The sequence below is a fragment of the Cyclopterus lumpus genome, chromosome 5 (assembly GCF_009769545.1).
Source record: "Cyclopterus lumpus isolate fCycLum1 chromosome 5, fCycLum1.pri, whole genome shotgun sequence".
NCBI classification, from domain to species: Eukaryota; Metazoa; Chordata; class Actinopteri; order Perciformes; family Cyclopteridae; genus Cyclopterus; species Cyclopterus lumpus.
The window spans coordinates 15012380-15035218 of record NC_046970.1 but is presented as its reverse complement, the minus strand read 5'-3'; the positions used below and the strand labels follow the sequence as shown (position 1 = coordinate 15035218).

The following is a 22839-nucleotide window of genomic DNA, read 5'->3' as shown; positions in this document are numbered from 1 at the left end:
AACAAATAACCACCTGATACTTTTGAAGGGAATTAACTGTAAAAAGCATGCATTTTGCCATCATTATTTAGTCTCTTGTACAACAATTGGCCCCCATATATTAGAACAGATATAATCATATAACCTGTGTTTTAATGAGTATATTATTTAGCTGATGTCTTGTGTGGTTAAAATGCTTTATTTCCTGACTGAATTAGAAGTGTTAATTGGATGTAGATAAATGTTAGCTGCTGGGAAATCCAGTATGATGCAGGAAAATTCCTGTGGGCCATTTGAAAAAGGAGACACACAAAATGTGACAATTTGATGCTGACTAAAACAGTCTTAAAGCAATTCTAAATATGTATTTATTCAACCGAATCTGTTTGTTTTAGTCTGGAGAGTTTCTTAGGGAATTGTACTGTGTATTTATTTAAAGTATATGCGCTTATTTCTTTGCCTTTTATCTGACACACATACTGGTGTTAGCCATCTAACAGGTGCTTTTCTCCTGTTTCCTCAGATCTGACTTTGATGTGTTCCATCCATTAAAGAATGAAATAAGTTACCCATGTGCAGTTCAGAGGATCAGAACAGTCACACTTCAGCGCCCCTCTGTTAAGGACCCTCTGGTGGCTACACCGCCGATTCACAGGACATGTACGGCAGTGCCAGAGCTGTAGGCCATATAGAGAGCAGCCCCGCACGGTCCCCGCGCCTGCCAAGGTCCCCCAGGCTGGGCCATCGGAGGGCCAACAGCGGGGGTGGGGGCGGAGGTGGTGCGGGGGGAAAGACGCTCTCTATGGAGAACATCCAGTCACTCAATGCTGCCTATGCTACTTCGGGGCCCATGTACCTGAGCGACCACGAGGGCTTGGGCTCCACTGCCACCTACCCAAAAGGCACTATGACTCTGGGTCGCGCCACCAGCCGGGCCATGTACGGGGGCCGCGTCACAGCCATGGGCAGCAGTCCAAACATCGCTTCAGTGGGGCTTCCCCATGGTGACCTTCTGTCTTACAGTGACCTGGGCTCCCTCTCCATGCTACACCATCACCACCACCACCAGGGGGTTCCCTCTGCACTGCTGAGGCAGGCGGTACGGGGAAGTGGTGGGGAGCTGCTGGAGATGCAGGTCCAGTTCAGGGACATGCAGAGGGAGAATGAGCTGCTGCGCCGTGAGCTTGACCTAAAGGACAGTAAGTTGGGATCTTCCACAAACAGCATCAAAAGCTTTTGGAGTCCTGAGCTGAAGAAGGAGAGGATAATGAGGAAAGAAGAGGCGACTCGCACATCAATCCTTAAAGAGCAGATGAGAGTCACACATGAGGATAACCAGGTGAGACCAGCCCTCTCAATGTACTCATGCAGTGAATTTGGTTTGCTACTCGGCTGTGTTTCTATTGTCTTCTATGATCTCTTCTCTGCAATAGACTAATGTCATCCTCAGTCTGGGAGTTCCATGATAATTAATGCAGTCAGTGCTGTTTTCAGTACTTGTTGAAACCTTTCTGGAAAGAGTTATGTGTGCACATAAATATTTAACACACACTCTCCTCGCATAGTACTCCAGTACCAAATCAATGAGAAAGAGACCACCTAAGCCAAATACAAAAACAACTTTAATCTAGTTTTCTATCATCTAGTTTTTGAAACACAAGCTAATATGCTGAGCATTGTGCCTCACATGAAACTATTTTATAATCCATAATTTTAAATAAAAACCTGCTCTTGAGTTGTTTAATGATGAAGTGAAAAGAACTATGGTACTGCCAACAGGTGAATTGTAACTTGGCCACAACATTGATTGTAGTTTGTTTTGAAAGGTTTTTATCAGTGTGCTTGCCTCAATGTGGGGGTGTAGTCATGGCCCAGTTAAATCAGGAACTGAGAAGAGTAGGCACAAGGCCCAGAGACACATGTCAAGTATGCTTAAAACACTTTGTTATAATCTATCTCTCTCTTCCCATTTCTACAGCTGTCCTTTTATTTACTCTGACTTTGATCACTGTCTACCTCTGTTAATCTGGCCTTCACCATCCTCAAGTACACAACAGTGTGTTTGTCATCACTAAATGTAAAAAAATATACATTTGCAGCTAAACTCTTATTTTGAATCACCTAATTAACCCATGTAGAAAGTGAAAATAAGGTTCTAACAATGGAAATAATGTAGATATAAAAATCAGCCAATCATCATTAAAAATCAGCCAATCATCACCTGCTTTCAGTATGAGAAAATAGTTATCTGTCCTCAGACAGAACCATGGTTTAGTTTTATATTTCAGCTACAAGGAAAAGTGCAGCACACACTGAAGTAGATTGTGGAATAGGTCAGCGTATTGCTTGACTGACTAGATTGAGCTCTACAGCGTTTAGTTTTTTGAGGCAGTACTGTGGCATGATGCAGATGATTGTCCCACACTTGGAGCAATGTAAAGGCCTAGTTTTGCCGGCAGTATGTGGTCTTAGTGCCGGTCCGTCTGCGCTTCTTTCTGTCTAGTTGAGTGATGTTGTCAGACACTGAGCAGCCAGTTGAGTAGGCCACTCATTAGTCAACACGGCCTCTTCACCCTTCAAGGTCACAGCAGGTTACTATTAGTGTGACTGTTAACAGAGACCCATCTGTCTTTGTGCATGTCTGCTTGTTTGAACATAACCGTTTGGGGCTTACCTGATTTGACTGGAGGTTAAAGAGGCTGCCGTTTGCCAGCTCATCCCTGAAGCAGTGCCATGCTGCTAAAGGGAAGGATGTTCAAGCTCCCTGCCTCACAGTTTTACCTGCTGGTGTTCCCCAGAGGGGAGCCGGTTCTACTTTGATTCTTTTCTTTCATTATGATTCATGAAAATGTGTAGGGACAGTGTTTGAGAGGAGATTGTGCCTTTTCAAAATAAACCAGCTTTGCCACTGACAGGGCCCAAGCCATTCATAATTTCATTTATTCCTTATGTTCATTGTGATTTCAACACTCAGTGTAAATCCTTGTATATATTTTTAATTTGGTGTCACACACTGTAGGAATGTGTCCGGCAGAATATAAAAGCTGTACAGTGTGGGCTTTCATGCCTTTGTGCTCGATACAAAGAAAGGACTCTTTCTTTTCTATCTTCAGCCTTGTCCATCGGTGTTCGCTCTGACTCTGCAATGAATGATATTTATGTCCCTCCTTGGGTTCATTAATGAAGTATGTCGGCTAATAAAAGGCAGATGTGCCTCGTTACTATAATTGGTATTTTCTATCTTGATTTCTGGGCTGTGACGCGCTGTTACGTAAGTGAGTGTATACTTAACAGCGGGATGGTTTGAGAGGCTGACTGAGGAGCAAATTGTCTCATTAATAATCAAGTAATTAAAGGCCAATCGTTACATCTGTCTTATGGCAGCCTTTACAATAGCATCAGGAGCCTCGTGCTTCTATTAGCTTGAGGAAATACCATGCATTATATATTTTGTGAAAGATAAGATCTGGGAATGTGTGCTTATTTTAAACATATCTTAGGAAACAAGGAAAACCATTCATGCATTAGTTTGTCTTTCATTTGTTTTGTAAAGCACTGACTCGCTGAGAGTGAAATACCAACCGTAGCCTGCAGAGCTTTAAACAAGACGGCCGATGGTAATGATTCGAGGTAGTGATTAGCTCAGGACTGTTTTGTGTGGCACATTTTGTATGTACTAATCAAATGGACCGGGATGCTACATGGCTGATCCATTTGACTTAAATTCATGTTCTGTCGTGCTGAAGCTGGACAAGAGCTGCTGAAGGCAAATGTGTGAGCCAGAGCGGACCATATCTGACTGAGTCATGACCACTGCTGCTCAGCCACCCAGTCATCAACGCAATCCCCAAAATGGAGGCTGAGCTTCCCATATCACACTGCTCTGTCTGTGCATGGAAACCTTGCCTCAGAGTCAAACATGACATATTTTGTTTATTTGTAGTCCTTACTGTGAGCTAGCATTTGGTAAGTGTGAGCATGTGATCAAGGTGGGGCTATTGTGTCTCAGTAAAGTGTCAGGGGTTGGGTCTATTTTGAGAACAATGTGAATACATGTATATGTGTGTGTGTGTGTGTGTGTGTGTGTGTGTGTGTGTACTGTACAGCCTGTGGTGTGCATGTGGACAAGGATGTTTGCATTTGTGATTACAGGCTCCTTCCCTTTGTACTTGTGCCAGCTGGTAATGTGTGTGCAGAGGTTTATTTACCACTGAGTGAGAGGTATAATCGCAATTAGTCGTTTGCATATAAGATTCATATGTAGGGTGATGCAGCAGGTGTGCAGCCCACACAGGATATTGAGTTAATATTAAGATATAGATACCATTGCTCATCACATAAACATGATGAGCAATGGTATTGATCTTTTCGGCATGTGGGAGCTCAAGTGAGCACAGGTATCATGGGAAAAGTATAAAGTGCTCACATACTTCCTGTGGAACCCCCATAAAAAGAGGAGTCTTAAGATTTACAGCTGGGAAACATTCAGAGAGTGCAAAGCCTGTGAGATTGAGCTGGGGGTGTAAGATGGAAGAACAAAGCAAAGGGAATAAGAAGTGTCTTCTTCTCCAGAACAACACTGTTTAAAATTTGATCAAAAATATCCATCTTAACAAGTAAAGTGAGAACTCAACTACAAAGAAAAATTATTCTTTGAACCAGGAAAACAGAATTGGAACACAAACAATTTGACTCTTTTCAACTGACGTTTTACTGGGTTTTTTTTAGGGGTGGCTAAGGGTCCTCTCCTAATTGCAGGGTTGGCAGTTTGATCCCTGTTCCTCAAGTCCACATGTTGATGATGTGTCAATGCTAGATTTGTTATTGCTCTTTGACATCTTACAGGCAAAAATTAACAAATTAAACCGGCAGATTACTTGTTCTATGCAGGAATGATAGATTAAAGAAAAGATTATGAAACCAAAGTGTTCTAAGAAAAAGAGTATACATATTCGTTATAAATGTTATAAATGTATCCGTGTGTCTTTATGTCTATATGTCTCCACATTAATGTATGTAACAACTCATTAAGGATCATTGTCCTCTGTTCTGCATGGCTTGGAGTTTTTAGGGACTCTGCACTGTCCCACTTTGGGATGCCCACTGGGACGTGCTTTCATCAACTCAAATAGGAAAAAAGGATGCTTGAACCAAAGGGTGCTTACCCTAAACATTATTTTGAATCCACACTTGCGTTAGAATGGTTTTGTAATTTGAAAGGCGTTGATTTTTAAACATGGCTGTAGATAGAAGTCAGCCTTTTATATCTTATTGAATGGTTTATTGATTGCATGCACTGGTAGGCTGAGATTATACAGCCTCACTTTATCATTACTCAGAGGCTGTTTATCACAGTGTTTTGCATCAATGTGGGTGGAAAGATTAAATAAATAGTATCAAATTACTTAGCTGTGATTCATAGAACATATCCCAGAGCCAAACAGATGTTTTCAGTGTGTGTGCAAACTGTATTGTCCTCTTATAGCTGATGGCATACAGTATGCTATCCCACTTCTATAACGCTGATGGATTCTTTGAAACATTTATAAATGACATGCCATTTCCAATAAGTGCATTCAAACATGAGTACAAACTCAGAACAATAAGAATCAAGAAAGTAACATTTCTTCAAGAAAGCCAAAACTTTCATAAGTAAGAGCCATAGTTTCCGGCGGAAGATGTAAAGACTTTCTGCTGTCCTGATGTCAATGGGGAGCTTGTTCCACCACTGAGGAACCAGGACAGAAAACAGTTGTGATTTTGTCGAGTGATTTGCTAGCAGTGACGGAGACACAAGTCGATTAGTAGCTGCCCAGCGGAGTGAACAGGCTGGGGTCTACGGTTTAACCATGTCCTGGATGTAGACAGGACCCGATCTGTTCGCAGCACGGTACGCAAGTATCAATGTTTTGAAGCGGATGCGGGCGGCCACCGGTAACGAGTGAAGGGAGCGCAGGAGCGGAGTAGTGTGGGTGAATTTAGGCAGGTTGAAGACCAGTCGAGCTGCTGCATTCTGGATGAGCTACAGAGGTCGGATGGCCTTAGCAGGTAGAACTGACAGGAGGGAGTTACAGTAGTCTAAGCGTGAAATGACCAAAGCCTGGACCACAACCTGTGCCACCTTCTGAGTAAGAAGAGAACGTATTCTCCTGATGTTATGCAGCATGTACCTACAGGAACGTGTTGTCGCAGTAATGTTGGCAGTCAGGGAGAGTTGACTGTCGAGTGTCACACCGAGGTTCCTGGCAGTCGGGGGCTAACGCAGAGTTGTTGAAAGTGGTAGTCAGGTCGATGTTCCTGGAAGGAAAAGTAGTTCAGTTTTGTCAGGGTTGATTTTCAGGTGGTGTGCGGACATCCACTGAGAGATGTCAGTCAGACAGGCAGAGATTTGTGCTGCTACCTGTGTTTCAGATTGGGGAAACGAGACGATCAGTTGGGTGTCATCAGCATAGCTATGGTAGGAAAAGCCATGCGAGTGAATGACAGAGCCGAGAGAATTAGTGTACAGAGAGAAGAGGAAGGGACCCAGGACGGAGCCTTGAGGGACCCCAGTAGTGAGAGGGCAAGGTTCAGACACAGATCCTCTCCAAGTTACCCGGTAAGTGCGGCTGTTGAGGTAGGATGAGAAAAGGGAGAGCGCAGTGCCTGAGATACCCAGGTTAGGATAGCCTCACAGGTAGAGATGCACACTGAAGTGTTGCTTCCTGAAGTTGGTTTAGCAACAGTTATCTAGACAGGCTTTCTGCCAGAAAGATTTATAGAAGTAGTTTGTACCAAGTTCTAGGCTGTCATATGCAGGTTTCTCCCCCAGCACCAAAAGAGGAGCATAAAAACGGATATTTTTAGTAATATTCTTTATTGTCGACTGTGCCTCTGCTCCCCTCTCTCGTGCCTCCAACTGTATGCCCCATATATAGGGCAGAGTCACTCAGGCCTTGATTCCCTGAAACTGAGGCTTATTATTATTTTCAGTCACAGTTTGGTGAGGTTTAGAAAAGATATACCATGTCTACAGTAGGCAACATATGCACTGTATCTACTGTACTCTGGGCCGGGTAACCCTAACCCTATTAGTGGGGTGTAGAGTGCTATCTTTTAGAGACCTACAACACTTTATGGACACTTAATTAAAGGAAGCATAAGTATACTGGGACCGGTCTTTGGTTTTATTCAACTGAGCAGTGATCTAGTATTACAGTGGGCTGTTCTGTTAAATGAGGAGAACTCATAATATATGATATGATGAACAAAAATATGAATGAAAAATAAATGGTCCTCTGCGCACTGGATGAACTCTTGTAAATACTGTCAAGAAAATATAGTTGAGAATTCAGTATAGTCTGCATTCAAAGGGCTCTCTACCTTTCTTTTAGCACTTTTAGAGTGGAGATGAATAAATGCCACGTCTGCTGGCATGTCTGTGGGTGTAATTCTATATTCACGACATACATCATTGAGATTAGGGATGCAGTGAGCAGTAGGTTGCTCTGAGTGACTCAGCTCCTTGGAGCTGTCCATCTGTCACATACAAACTCCCACTCTCTCTTAACACACACACACGCGCACGCACACATACAGCTGCTCTTGCCTGCACAGCCTGGTAAAAGACTTGAATGTCACCATCTTAAGTATCTATCTATTACAGAGTAGCTTTGAGGTAATGTGTTGTGCGTCCACCACTTGTCCAGATGGAAATATCTCAGTAATCACAGGATGAATTGCTAGGAAATTCAGTCTTGATATTCATGGTCCCCAGAGGATAAAACCCTAGGGCTCTCCAGACTCTAGCGTGACATTTATTGTTTTGAAAGAACAGCTATTAGATGGATTCTCATGATAATGATCATGATTGGTAAAGACATCCATGTACCCTTTAGGATCATTTGTAGTTACTTTGATGACCCATTACTACTTTTTTTTTCGCCATGATGCGGTCAAATTTTAAATCAGTTTTTTTGGTTTATCACCAAATAACTCCGATACCAATGACATTCCCATCAGCTGCAGCTGTACTTTGTGTCCGTTGCTAATTAGAAAATGTTAGTATGCTAAACTCATATTGTGAACATAGTAAACATGATATACAGTATGCATAACATCAGTATGTTAGCAGAACACAGTAGCAGCTAACATACCCCTAGACATTTAGTCACATTAATGTAATGTTTTACCCGCATGATAAAACACTACAACGTACCTCATTATTTGTAATTATCCGGCATATAAGCACATATAGCTTTTGAAATTTTGAGAGGTTTTGAGGGAAAATTGCAGCGCTCAGAAAGAATAGCTGAACATCTCTCCTTGACTCTGGGAAAGCTCTGGAAGCTCTTTTTCAGGTTACACTGTAAAAGAAAAGCCTTCTCTGGAGGCAGGGTGACCCCAACGGCAATATCCACTGAGTCATGACTGACTAACAGGACCTGGGACAGTTTTCTGCTGTATATGTTGGGAGGAGAGGCCATACAGTCTTTTTAAACTACAGTAACAATTGTGCACTGGAATCACTGGGCGGCGTCCTGCAGTTTAGTTCCAAGACAACAGGTTATTGATCAGGACAGAGAGAGGGGTACTGATGAGGAAGGGAGAAGGACCAGTGTCAGGTGAGATTAGAAAGAGAGAAGCTATGAGGAGAGCGAAAAGGGTTGTTTTAACAGTTTAACAGGCCAATATTTAAAAAAAGAAAGAAACGGGAATGATGAGGATCCGTTCTTTATCGTATATAATATTTACAAGTGGTGACAGTAGGAATGACAGAAGGCAAATGAACGAGATCACACTCAATGGGAAATTGAGAAGCTGAGATGTATTAAATGGTTGTTGTTGCCGGACTAAATGGCACTGACTCTCAGAAGGGAGTGTGACCAAAACTGTTGATGATGGCAGCAGACTTCAGTCAGCAGAATAATTCATCAGCGCCTCCATCTAACACAAACACTGCTCCCCGGTGGTTACAGCACATGCTTACAGTATCCTGTACAGTCTTGGGGCAGGCTTCAGGCTGCTCTCCATCCTGTCTGTTCTGTGTTACTTTAGTTATGTTCAAGATTATTGCACTGCTGTTTTATTCAATCATCAATAAATCAGAGCTGCATCTGATGTTTTCGCCAAATAATTGTTTGGTCTGTAAATGTCATACTTTCCATCAGAATATTTCCTTTTTAATTGTTTTGGTTTCGGATTGCTGGTCTGACAAAACAATAGAAATTCAATTTAAAGTAAGAAATAAGTTACACATATTTATGTTTGAGAAGCTAGAAAATGCATTTTAAAGCATTTTTGCTCGAAGAGTATACATTTTGAATCGATGCTAAAAGTAGTGGCCGATTAATTAACAAGCTAATGAATTGACTAGTGAATGAAGTTAGTATTTGTTTGTGATCTATTTATTTGATTTTTCTTACATACAGATACAGTATATGTGCACCAACAAAATATAGAAATATCAGTTATATAGTCATAGTCATAGTCATATAACGCCCAAAGAAAAATAAATGTGACATGGAAATTATTTATGACAGAATAAAACTATACCAAACCATGGTATTGATGTCGATGCCATTTAAAACATTATCTTCATCATTTTCCAGAGAGGTAATCTCAACAAGTACTATTTTTCCTGTAGGTATATTGTGAATATTATCTTCCGACAGAGGGCTGAAGGCTGATTACCAGACAACTCGACAGACTAATGGGTGTCTTTCATTGAACATCTCTGGCTGGTTTGTGTTGGTCATCCGTCTCTGTTGCATCATGCTCTGACGCTCTGTTTTTACCATACGTTTGTTTTTCTGTTCATTCTGCCCATGCTCTGCAGCTGCTGGATGTCAGGAGAACCAAGGTTTGTCCCTATGTTTGCACCACGTGTTGTGTGCACAACATAGAGTCACCTCCAGTGTGGCGTGTATTTTCAACCTGGCAATCCCTTTGCGCCATTACAACCTCCTCTCCTCCTCTCCTCTGAAAGGAAATGAACTCCTTGTGAACCCTCATATGTTCCCCTATAAACACTGTAAAACAGTAGGTTTGTTCTATCGTGTCAATCCGAATGTGTCTGGTTCTCCTTCCCCCTGTAGTACCACAAACCCTACAACAGACTGCCTGTAAAGTGGGTTTAACAATCTGCTCGCTCTCCTCTAAATCCTGATTGGGCCATTTTCTCAACATAGATTGATTTCTCTCTGGAGATATCTGCTGGAAGAAAATGTCAATGTTAATCTGTGACAGAAACTCGGCCCTAACAGTGTTCCCATAAACCAAGAACCAACACGCCTGCACACAAAGAAATATAGTTGGCTTAATAGTGAGAGTTTTTATTTTTATTTGATCCTGAAAGTATATGTTTTTTTAACTCATTACTGTGCCTACTCTATAGTGCAAGCATACTATACTGTTGTAGTGTCTTTTTATTTATCTAAAATGTTTGACCCCATGTCCACCAACAGTAACGGCTCAATAAATTAACCATAAGCATACAGTACTTTCCTACATGCTGCTCAGTTAGCTCTCAGAGCCTTTTTCATTATAAGCAGATGCCACCTCTGAGATTTGAATCACAGTATTTGTATCCAGGCGTCTCAAGCTGACAGTCAGAGGGCAAAAACCTGTGCTGCACTGCAGGGGAGCATCGGGGTGGGCTTCAGCTGTGATAAGCACACCAACAACCTCTTAAATTATGTAAAACAGAGCAACCTATACTAATAAAGGTATAGGTTTGACAGCTGTGATTTATTTCAAACCTTAATACATATATATTTGTTTAAGTCTTACTGTGACTCCAAAAGAATCAAATTTGATTATTGTTCCAGAATGAAGAAACAAATCCCATGAAATAAGCAGCAATTGTTTACAGTCCATTTGTTCCTAACGATTGGTAAGTTTCCCCTGTCTGACCTGATGTTGCATTTTTTCACAGAATCGTGTGCACAGGCATTTTAGAAATGTGTTGTAGATATGTTGTAAAACATGTAAAAATAGCTTTGTGTTTCTTCCTGAAAAGAATTTAAATAATTGTAGAGTCTCTCTTTCAGCATCTCCAGATGACTATCCAGGCTCTTCAGGACGAGCTGCGCACACAACGAGACCTAAACCACCTGCTGCAGCAGGAGGGCCGCTCCGCTTCCGACCACTACACCACCATCGAGCTGACAGAGGAGAACTTCCGTCGGCTGCAGGCCGAACACGACAGGCAGGCCAAGGAGCTCTTCTTGCTGAGAAAGACACTTGAGGAGATGGAGCTGAGGATCGACACCCAGAAACAGACACTTGGAGCCAGGGACGAATCCATTAAGAAGCTGCTGGAGATGCTGCAGAGCAAAGGGCTGCCCCCGGGGATGGGCAGGGTGTCAGAGGAGGAGGAGCAGGAGAGGGCGAGGCGCATCGCTGAGGCAGAGGCCCAGCTCGGACACCTGGAGGTCATTCTGGATCAAAAGGACAAGGAGAACATCCATCTGCGAGAGGTACTCTATGACCAGGGTTGTGTTGATATTAATTAAATGAATTAGATTCACAAATTGACTTTTTTTTTTATTGTTGTCACTAGAGGGCAGTGCCGAGTCTCTCATAGTCAACATGCTCTATTATACAGCTCATATTGTACTGCAGAACACATTAGTTGCATTAAACGTTTTACATGTGTAGACAAACTTTGAATGCATTTTTAACATTTTACTGTTTCACTATTTTAGTCACACAATCCAGCTTTTAGTAGAGGTAACACTATCCTGCTGTTCTGGTGCCTCATAATATTGTATCTTTCCTAAAAGGAACTACACAGAAGAAATCAGCTGCATCAGGATCCAAGCAAAACCAAGGCCCTGCAGACCATCATAGAGATGAAAGTAAGAACCGGACTCATAATATACAGCCTGACTGTAACCACTGCAGCAGTCACCATTTGAAAAATCTTTAAATGTCCTCAAATCCTCAAAATAACGTTAGGGTTCTTAATATGTGGTTTATGATTTTACACGGCAGCCGTTTTTTTTATTTTTTATGTAAGTTCCTCTAACTATGGCTGTATACAAAAAAACAAGCTAACCATGTTGAGAAGACAGATGTTTCTTTATATGTGTTTGGATCACTGACGTTCACAGGTGTTGTTTTATGTAAACTGCTGCATGTCTAAACAGATCTGGTGTGGGTTCTACTAAATCTATTGTTGTTATTGTGATCATCAGCAGCTGAGTCAATAGTGAACACATTGACACATTCGCTATCTCTCGTTCACACACAGACAGCCAGACACACTGTGTATGTACTCACAAAGCAGTTGTGTAAACATCAACAATCAATATTACTGTTCAACGTTATAGCTGTCATTGCTGGAGAGGTGCAGCAGCCAGTCATGCCAAGCTGCATCACACTTTTTTTATGATGAGCAACGGCATATTTAATGTCAATAAGTAACTCTTCAACAACATAGACTGCAAGTTGATCATTTCAGCTTTGTTTTGTGCAGAATGCACACTTACCTTCTGCAACTGTGTCTCCACCTTACTGCACTCCTCTTTTTTGTGCTCAATGGCAATTTCCAGTGACTTTGAATCCCTAAAAGCAACTAAACTAAATGTGTGACAAATGATGCACACGATTTTTTGTCCAGGTCTTAAAAGGGCTTTTTAGATTTGAATAATTCACTTAAAATATAACAGTGAAACAAGGAGAGAAAGAATATGTATGTAATGTTTGATTTAAAACTTCAGGGGAAACTTAAGGGACATTTACATATTGTGACAAACATTCATATTTCACAAAACATATTTAAGAAGACAGACTGCAGTTTTAGAGACCCCGCCCATCACCATCCAGTATGGTTGCCTTCAGCTCATGCAAATTACATTTGACATACATATTGCATTCTTTCAAACTGATGCAGCTGTAATATGCAAATATGTAACATACAAATATGATTTTATAAAAATGTCTATTCAGATCAACCTTTGTTGTGCGGCTGAACTGTACCAGTGTTGTACCGCTGTAGACTCCACCAGCCTCACTGCAGAGGCCTGACATCACTTCCTCAAAATAAATCATGACATCATCGCTGAGGTGACACAGCCCCTCTTACTCGGCTGGATCGGCACTGGGCAGGTCCCAGCCTTCACCCAATGTGATCATGTGACATCTGTGCTCTGGGATCTTGTTGATTTGCATACAGAGCGAGGGAAGACCCGCCTCCTCCTCCTGTGCAGGAAGACCCTGCATCTCTCCCCTCTCCTCACCCCCTCTGCTATGTTTGTGCTGATGCTGAAGCACGAATCAGTCTCCCTGCCCGTCTCCCCTTCATTCCTCCCGCCCTCTCCTCTCACTCACCAGAGACATGCGCACCGGTATATAGCCAGCCTGCTGCTACCATGGAAACAGGTGTGGTTGTTTATGACAGCGAGAGGCCAGTATGCAGGGAGATAGATAGGCAGGGAGACACACAGAGGCAGGAAAAGAGAGATAAAGAGCAAGATTTACTCACCAGGTCGATGTACCAATGATTACATGTGGATGGAATAAAATCTCCCTTTGAAGGTACAGTGTCTATCTTTTAGTTCATTGATGTTTGTCTCGTAACAGAGAGACTGAGGTGAGATGCAGCGGCAGTGCGAAGTGGATGTAAAGTGTTCATGCATTAACCCCTCCGATCCTTCGCGGATAGTCCATCGTTCCTCATTACGATACATTTCCCATGTTCCTCTGCAGCGGGCTATGTCTGACCCTGCTAACAGCCACAAGTTCAGAAGTTCAGAGCCACGCAGAAGAAAGAAGGAGAGACACAAAAAGAGAGAAAGGAACAAGGTTGCTCTATGCTCTGCTGGTGAGGGAGATGGACCATGGCTAATCTTAAAGACGTTGTATTATTTATTTAAAAAGCCGTGAAGCTAAAGCTGCACTCACATTCGCAGTCCAGAGACTGGATTCTGCATTGATCTGCAAGCAACTGGGGCAAAAGCTACGGCTTGTTACTTTTCTTCCTCTCCCGTTGCACGTTTCTCTCCGGTCCTGGCTGATCTCTCCGTGCTGGATGTGTGCTCAATATTTCCCAATGGTGATTAATCCATTGAGCGGCTGCAAAGAGATGGATAGAAAGCTTCTGATTTCACCGACAGATACTGCAGTTGCTCTCAGCCACAGCAAAGAGTTTCTTATCTTTATCTTGCTAAATCTTTCTCTCTCACTCCCTCTGTCTTTTAGTCTCTATATCTTTTTTGTTTCTGTCAGTCTTTCTATCTGTTCTGGACTCTCGTATCTGGTTCAGTTTCATTTGCAGCATCAAACTGAAAAAAGACATGACACTCTGGGTTTTGAGTTGTGTTTTCTCTGCATGTTTGTGTGCAGGACACCAAAATTGCCTCTCTGGAGCGCAACATCCGAGATCTGGAGGATGAGATTCAAATGCTGAAGGCGAACGGCTTACTGAACACAGAGGACAGAGAAGAGGAGATCAAACAGATGGAGGTCTACAAGAACCACTCTAAGTTTATGAAGACCAAGGTAGACACCATCTGCTCTATGCATGAAATACAGATCCTGTTATGTGGCTGAAAAACAAAGACGATTGAGTCGTTCTGGATACAGATAGCTGTGCAGATAATGCTAAATTATGTTGATGTGTTTCTGCTTTAGCATTTAGTGGCATCAGCAAAGTGCACTGTTGGCAACTATCTATCTGAGAGATGCTGTTTCTTTTTTCAGTGTCAAAAATACCAAAAAAGGCTAAATCAGCAAGCGCATGCTTTGGTCTAATTAAATACTTATAATTTCTTCCCTACATATGTATAAAGAACGGTTACTTTGCTATTATGCTGCCAACAGACAATTGTGACTTGCATTATGTTCAAATAATGAAGCGCACGCCTGCCAAGTGATAGATTAGTTATTATTAAACAGACTTTCCCTGTGTTTCAGTGTTTTAACCAGCTCTCTGCCCATGAAGACGTGATATGTTGTGTTAGTTAGAGTTTCAGTGTCAACACACCAGCAGAGCTGCCGTGAATCTGCGAGCGTATCAAGGTGCATGCGTCGTTCTCTGAAGCTCATCTGTCTCTCCGGAGCTTCGGCTCTGTGTTTACATACCACTCCTCACATCACAGACACAGTTTTGTTATTCTATTTTTAGACTTCTTTTCATTAATCATGAATAGAGATGATGTATAAAACATGATGAATGCAGGGGAGTCGGTCCCAAATGCATTTGTAATGGGAAAAATGCATTAATGAAAATAGTGTAATAGCTGTACTGACTAGCTGTCGAACACTCACACACACGCACACCCCGTGATGGTATAACATGATAATGCTCATGTAAATGCTTGTTTCACATGTCTGTAGATTGACCAGTTGAAGCAGGAGTTGTCAAAGAAGGAGTCGGAGCTGCTGGCTCTGCAGACCAAACTAGAGACCCTCAACAACCAGAACTCAGACTGCAAACAGCATATTGAGGTGCTAAAGGAGTCTCTCACTGCCAAGGAGCAACGTGCTGCCATCCTGCAAACGGAGGTAATGTGGGGAAAAAAATTAACGTTGTTTGTTCACATACAGTAAATTAATCTAACAATACACTACCTCACAAACATTTTCATACTCCAAGCCAAACTGATCAAGGCAAGCACAAGGCTTATTATGACAAATCATATCAGCAATGTATTTACTTTGGGATGCACTTACTGTGACTCAGGGCACCACCAAAGAAATGTAATGTGCAGTGTACTGGCCCAGCACATCTAATAAACATAGAAAACATCAGAAAGCTGCACTAATACATAAATTACTGGGGAAGCATTACGTTGTAGTGCACAAATTGAAGATCATCACCGTAAATAAACACCTGCTCAGCACCATGTGTTCCCTTGCAATGGCATGTAGATTAAGTTTAATACTTAAAAGATTATTTTATTGTTAGCAGACTCACTGCTAGGGCTGCCTGTCTTCGTCTATTAGTGGACTAATCCATCGTTTTGGTCTTAGTCAACCAAGATGTCTTCAGTCGATTAGTAATTTATTTATGCTTTTTCATGCCAAATTACTCATTTCCAAGGAACTTATGAGCACATGGCTTATATTTATATTTACACAATATTTAAAGTAATGGTTTTGTGTGATTCTTTGTGGAGAAGCTCAGTTTTAGTTTGAATCAATAAGTTGACAAAATGCCATCAGTGTTAGTCAACTATGATTTCGTTGGTCGAGGACAGCCCTACTCACTACAGTGTGTATTTTTGTCCGTGTCTCGCTTCAGGTGGATGCTCTACGTCTGCGTCTGGAGGAGAAAGAGTCCTTTCTGAACAAGAAAACCAAGCAGCTGCAGGACTTGACGGAGGAGAAGGGCACTCTCGCCGGAGAAATCAGGGACATGAAGGACATGCTGGAGGTCAAAGAAAGAAAGATCAATGTCCTGCAGAAGAAGGTGAGAATCAGAGTTGGAGGAAACCTTGCCATTTCGGGTGTAAGAATACAAACTGAGGAAAATATTGAAATAATTCTCCAAACCATTCACTAACCATGTTATTGTTACATTATTTATCGGTTGAGAGTAGGCGAAGGTCTATGCCGGCGTACTCCAGATGTACAGTTAAATGAACGATGAGCGCAACGCATTGTTTCGTTGGACTCTTGTGTTCTGGACTCAACCAGCCGCTCTGTGAAAATACAAAGCAGAGTGGTTACTCTCTCCATTTAGAGTGAGAGACTCTATGTGGCTCTCAGGGGGAAAGTGTCCATAGAAAGACAAGCTAGAAGATATTTCTGCCTCACTGACTCTTAAATCTATAAATACCCAGAGTGTTACTCCCTCTCTCACCCTGACCTGCTCACCCATTCCCTTTGCTTCTTTTTCTCTCCTCTCTTGTTCTATCACACCGTCTTTCCCTCATCCATCCACTTTTATCTCTTGTGATTTCTAAATCTTTGTTTTATCTCGATGTGGTGGATCATCGGTTTTGTTTCTCTGTTGTGTCAATCATATAATATGAAAAGTTAGATCAGTGCACGTTTTAATGTCTATAAATAGTTGTTGTGTTTTACATTAGCCCTAATGCACAATTTCTACTTTCTCCCAGATGGCAACTTGATTTATATTCTGTTCCACTCTTTATTCTGCTTCTCAAACTCTTCTTAAAATTCTGTCAGTTTTCGATGTATTTCTTGAAATGAAAAGGCTTCATTGTAAAGCCCCAACACATTTTAAATTTTGAACATGACGTTGTCTGTAGTGGGTATTAATCATCAAAGACTTTCGTAATCGCCGATTCCAGCTATTACACCTACTTTAAATACGTCTGCGATCATGCTATTTTACCTCTGCTTCTCTGCTTTCTTCTCTCCCTTGTGCCACCACCATCCTCCCGGTCTCCTCCTCGCTGTGCCAGATTGAGAACCTGCAGGAGCAGCTGCGGGACAAAGACAAGCAGCTGGGGAACCTGAAGGACAGGGTCAAGTCTCTGCAGACCGACTCCAGTAACACAGACACTGCCCTGGCCACCCTGGAGGAGGCGCTGTCAGAGAAGGTAGTACTGCACTGTAGCATTATGGTCTGTATGCAATGAGTGGGACATGAACAGCAGTTGGTGTCTACCTCACTGAATGGGATTGGGTTTGATTTTTAGGGCCTGTAATTAGTGGGACATCTTTTGGACAGAGACAGGCTAGCTGTATGCTAAGCTAGGTTAGCTGGTTGCAGGTGGTAGCTTCATACTTGTGTACTAATATGACTGGTATCAATCTTCTCCTCTAATTATCAGCAAGAAAGCAAATAAGCATATTTCCCAAACTTTTCCTTTAAAATCAAAGATTAAAGTAATAACCCTTTACATTTACGCCCACTCGCAAACTTAAGCTTTTGTTTATGACATTTCTCAAAATTTGAAGGTGCCACTTGAGAGCTGCTCTGAATGCTTAGTCTTACACTTTAGTCTTAAGTCGCTATACACATGTGTCTTACTGCTCATGCTCAGCAGGACGCTTTGAACTCCTAAATTGTCTCTTTAGAGCATTCTTAAGTGTAACTCCCTTAAATATTTTTGTGTGTGTGTGTGTGTTAGGAGAGGATTATAGAGCGTTTAAAGGACCAAAGGGAGAGGGAAGACAGAGAACGTCTGGAAGAAGTGGAGTCATATAAGAAGGAGAACAAGGATCTGAAGGAGAAGGTCAACAGCCTGCATATAGAATTAACAGATAAAGAGGTCAGTGAGTATGCAGGGAGCAACGAGATGTGTGTGTACGGGTGTGTCCACATGGCTGCATATAGTCCACATGCTGTGCCTTTATGTTTCTCTACTCTGCTGGTTTGTACAGTATATTCTGTTAGCAGGTCTTTATATGACATTTAAGCTGTGGTACGTTGGCCTTGAACCTGTGCTAACTGTCTGTCCACCTGCAGTCCAGTCTCATCGATTTAAAGGAACACGCTTCATCGCTGGCATCCTCTGGCCTCAAGAGGGATTCAAAGCTCAAGTCACTGGAAATTGCCATTGAGCAGAAAAAAGAGGAGTGTAGTAAGTTGGAGACGCAGTTGCAGAAGGTAAGTGTGCGTTTCACAGTGCAGAATCACTCATCATTACTCATATTGAACCTAGATCTATATTTTTGATTTAGATGCAAATAGTTCACAGATTACCAATCAATTCTTTAGATGTCAGTCCCTAGTTTTTTACACAACAGTTACACCGTTCTCAACACAAATATCTTACATTTCCACAGTCATCTTTCCTTTTTGTAATACTGGAATAGCTTTATCATTCTGTCAACATTGGCATTGCAGTTAAGGAGAGGAAAAATCTGAAGTGCAAAAAAACCCTCAACAAGCTCATCAGTAAACACCACAGCAGTTTATCGTAGCAAATACATGTTCCTACAGATTTACAGCTGTTTGCAATACAATCTTACTACAAGCTTCCTGTAGTAGCTGTATTTTAGCTTTTTATTGTATCCCATAAGCTACATCTGAAACCAACATCTATTTTGCAACTTCACCTGCTGAGAATACCATGTAATCTGATCACAAGCTCCAGAACAGACGCTACATGGCTGCAACACAAAGACTGAATGCACTCATACAAGGAACATAGAATCCATAATTACAAACCCACATAAATCTATAAAAAAATGTAGAGAATTGTTATTGTTATTATTGTTATAAATCAAGAGTTGTCTATTTTAGTCACCAAAACACTAATTTTTCAACTTTAGCTGAGCTGTGGAGGGCTTCTCTGCACTGAAGGAGGTCTTGAGAGATGTCCATCATTGATCACACTGAACTAAGATAAATACCAATGCTTGCGTGTCCACTGTGAACAAAATAATAAGCTTACTGTGAGTCCAGGGACCGCTTGGATAGAGACTTTTAAGTAGTTGTAGACTTCACCAATTGTGAATTACTCCTTTTATTCTTAGAATTAAAAGTGTTTGTCTTTTCTTTCCCTGCTCATATATTTCTGTAGCTAAGGTCTGACACTGTTATTTTCATGAAGAATCAGTTTGAAGGACTAATCAAACATGTTTCAACAGAACACACTAACGAGATGAAAACCTGTAATCCCTCATTAAGCTAATTCCTGTTCTGTAAATATCACTGTTATCTGGACTGAACCAGAAACGTGAACCTGCCTTATATAAAACACTGTTAATTAGGTTAATGGCTACCATCATGCTTTCTCTCCTTTTAACGGGCTGCACTGCTTCGATAGGCCGTTGCAGGGAACAGACAGTCCATTAAATACCCTCCCACGCCTCCTCCTACTCCATAATCCACAGACTATCCCTGTGTCTGTTCCTTTGCATTTGTCTGTGATGTGTTGTCCTAATCTGTAACAACATGTGCTGTACTGAGACTATGTTACTGCTCTGTCAAACACGTATTGTAACATGTCTGATCCTGCTGTTCTCTCCTCTGGCTCAGACTAAATCCTAACACTTACTCTCCCGCCCTACTCCCTTCCTCAACCCCTCCGTTTGCAATGTAGCAAGCTGAGCAGCTATTCAGTCACATGAACAATCCTGTAAGTCCTTCTCTTGAGCTCTCTGAGGCACATATTGAAAGCATGAGGACCACTGATAACTTCTTAGAACCATGCTATATGACCACGCCAGCCCCAAGAATAGGTTCTGCTTTGACGCACTGAGCCATCCAGATGCATGTTGATCATCGCACTGTACTAATAATAATAATAATAATAATATAATGAGCTTTATACTGCACTCGGAGTCCTGTGCAACATACTCATTCCTTTTTGTTTGTGGTGAGACTGGTGCAACATATGCAGTATTTAAAGTTCACTTTATTCGGTCAGTTGGAAAGTGTACAGTATATCTAATGTGTGTCTTCTAATTGTGGCTGCGTACTTGGTTTATCTGTGATTAGTTTGTTTAACTCCAGTGAGATTTTCTTAATCTTGCGCACGAGAAAAAAATGAAAGAATTTAAAGATTAAAGCGAAGTCACGAGACCGTTATCATATTTGAGAGCAGGATATAATTAATTAATTTCTTCCCAAAGGCTACTCCGTTGTTAAAGGACATGGCCTGATGGGGTTAACGTCTGGTTAATCTTTTGACACATACAACCCTGTAATGAACTGTATAGCCAAACTTTCCCCATCCTTTCCATTTGTTACAGAAGGATGGTATATAATGACTTGATAGCTAATTATTTGGAGTACTTACATTTTTGTCTTTTGTAAATAGTTACAAGGGGTGCGCTGATGCTGACATTTGGTATTTTCTCCCTTGCACTTGCAGTTTAGTAAAATCGCAGGTACAAAACAGGTTACGCTTCAATTATCCTGAGGTACTTTATTTTATATATGAGTATACAATATGTCACAGAAACAGAGGATGAATCAATACAGAAACAAATCTGAAAAATATAATAATGAAAAATAAGTACCTACATCCCTGAAACGCCTCATTAAAACCTCAGCTTTAGCATACTTCTCTCATCAAAGTCCACATTGATACCCACAGGCTGACTGGAGTCTAATTTCTATGTCCAACAAAGTTATTTTTGATAGACATGTATTAGTGGATCTAAAATAACTTGATGTATATTTTGCAATTTGAATAATTGGGGAAATCTCCCACAAGCTGAATCCTAACATCGTTCCTCATGCTTAAAATATGAGACAGATTAAATTGGTCCCTGTTGCTTCTGTTTCTCCATTCTTTTGACTGAAAATCACAAAGACTGTGCAGCTTCGTTGGGTTTGCATGACATAGTCGACCTTGTTGCATGTTGTCACTGTCAGTGTTGCCACGCTTTTCTCTCGTCTCAGTGTGGTGCGGTTAGCTGAGGTATCACTCGTGGTTGGAGAGCACTGCAGTGTTTTGGTGGATGCTCTCTGGCTCTGTACAACTCTTGCACTTTTGTGACATGTGTGGCTGCATATTCTCTCAAGGGTGATGTGTACCACTGTATTGTACTTCATAGAGAGTTACAAACTGTTGCAATAATGGTGACACTAGTCCATATTGATCAAGCAGTAAAGCTCTGATTAGTTTGACGGATAACCAAAGAGACAGGTTCATGACTTAGCATTTCCCTGCCACTGATTTGTTACTATTTTCTGATCGTGAAAGTGCTGCAGAAACACAAGATGCACAGTCCTGCATTCCGCACGCTCACCAAGTGTGCAAAGTGACTGGGAGTCTCAGAAGGCTGCTAAATGGAACTAAATAATAGCTCTGTTACAGCTAATGAGCCAGCACCAGTAATGATGCCCTTGTTCACAACATTTTACTTATTCATTCAGAAAGAGAGAGAGGGAGAGAGGGGATAATATAAGACAGTGATGGACTGCAGTGTACTGTATGTATCTCTCTTCCTTGGGCAGTAACACATTCTGTGCTGTACTGCATGATTGTGTTGATGTTATCATGTTAACTGAGTGTATCTTCGGGTGTGTACATGTGTGCATGTTTGTTTGTTTTTATCTTTCCCCGGCACGTGGATGCAGAAAGCCCATGAGGTGGAGCTGCAGTCCGGCCCCAGAGGGAACCCAGAGTACGTGGACCGAGTGAAGCTGCTGGAGAAGGAGGTGAGCTACTACAAGGACGAGGTCAACAAGGCTCAGACAGAGGTGGAGAGACTCCTGGACATCCTGCGAGAGGTTGAGACTGAGAAGAATGACAAGGATAAGAAGATTGCTGAGTTGGAAAGGTAAATAGATCTGACTGTCTTGACTTAATTTATTGAAGTATTCAAAGACATCTTAAAGGAAATCTTCCCCAATTACTCACCCTGTGTTACCTTAAATGCTTCAAGAAAACTTAAAACAGTCTGATTTGAAGAAAATGGGGGCCCAGCTCTACAACAGCAAAACTATATCATAACATCGGTTTACAGACACTCACATTACTCCTGCAGTATAATCCAAGACTCATTTATCCAGTCGTATGGTCACATACCTTCCAGACACAGACATCTTCAAAAACAACCTTAATATTTAAACGCTTCTGCATAAACAGTCTCACACTTGCATCTACTACTACAGCTACTTGTCTGCGCGGGTCGACGTGTTGTCAATAAGATTGCAAGGTAACACATGGTGAGTCATTTATATACAAACGGTCATTTTGTGGGTTAAGTATTCCTTTAACCTTCAGTTTGCCCAGATGTATTACTCTTTTTTTTCATATAATGAGTATATGTGTATGCTATTTCACCAAAATTGTGACGTTATCACATTACATTAATTTAGCAAAAGCATTACATAATATGCATTCAAGCTTGATAGGAAGAAGTGCTGTTGTTATCGCTCTGTCCCTCCCAGCTCCGAATCAAGAGATACAATACTACAAACATACAATATACAACAAAACAAGAAACAGCAGAGAGAGAGACCCACAATCAAAAAGGGAACAAAAGACGAACAAATCC

The 22839-nt window shown here is 41.5% G+C and overlaps 1 protein-coding gene across 1 annotated transcript in view; it reads left to right on the top strand.

Moving 5' to 3' along the window:
* Positions 1–637: 637 nt before the first annotated feature.
* erc2 (ELKS/RAB6-interacting/CAST family member 2) overlaps positions 638–22839 on the top strand; it is a 33277-nt gene continuing 11075 nt past the window's right edge. The window contains exons 1-10 of the mRNA XM_034533685.1: positions 638–1318; positions 11010–11438; positions 11745–11819; positions 14308–14463; positions 15301–15468; positions 16208–16375; positions 17337–17474; positions 18009–18149; positions 18347–18487; positions 21917–22119. Coding sequence (XP_034389576.1) covers positions 638–1318; positions 11010–11438; positions 11745–11819; positions 14308–14463; positions 15301–15468; positions 16208–16375; positions 17337–17474; positions 18009–18149; positions 18347–18487; positions 21917–22119 — 2300 coding nt within the window. The remainder of the gene's footprint in view (positions 1319–11009; positions 11439–11744; positions 11820–14307; positions 14464–15300; positions 15469–16207; positions 16376–17336; positions 17475–18008; positions 18150–18346; positions 18488–21916; positions 22120–22839) is intronic.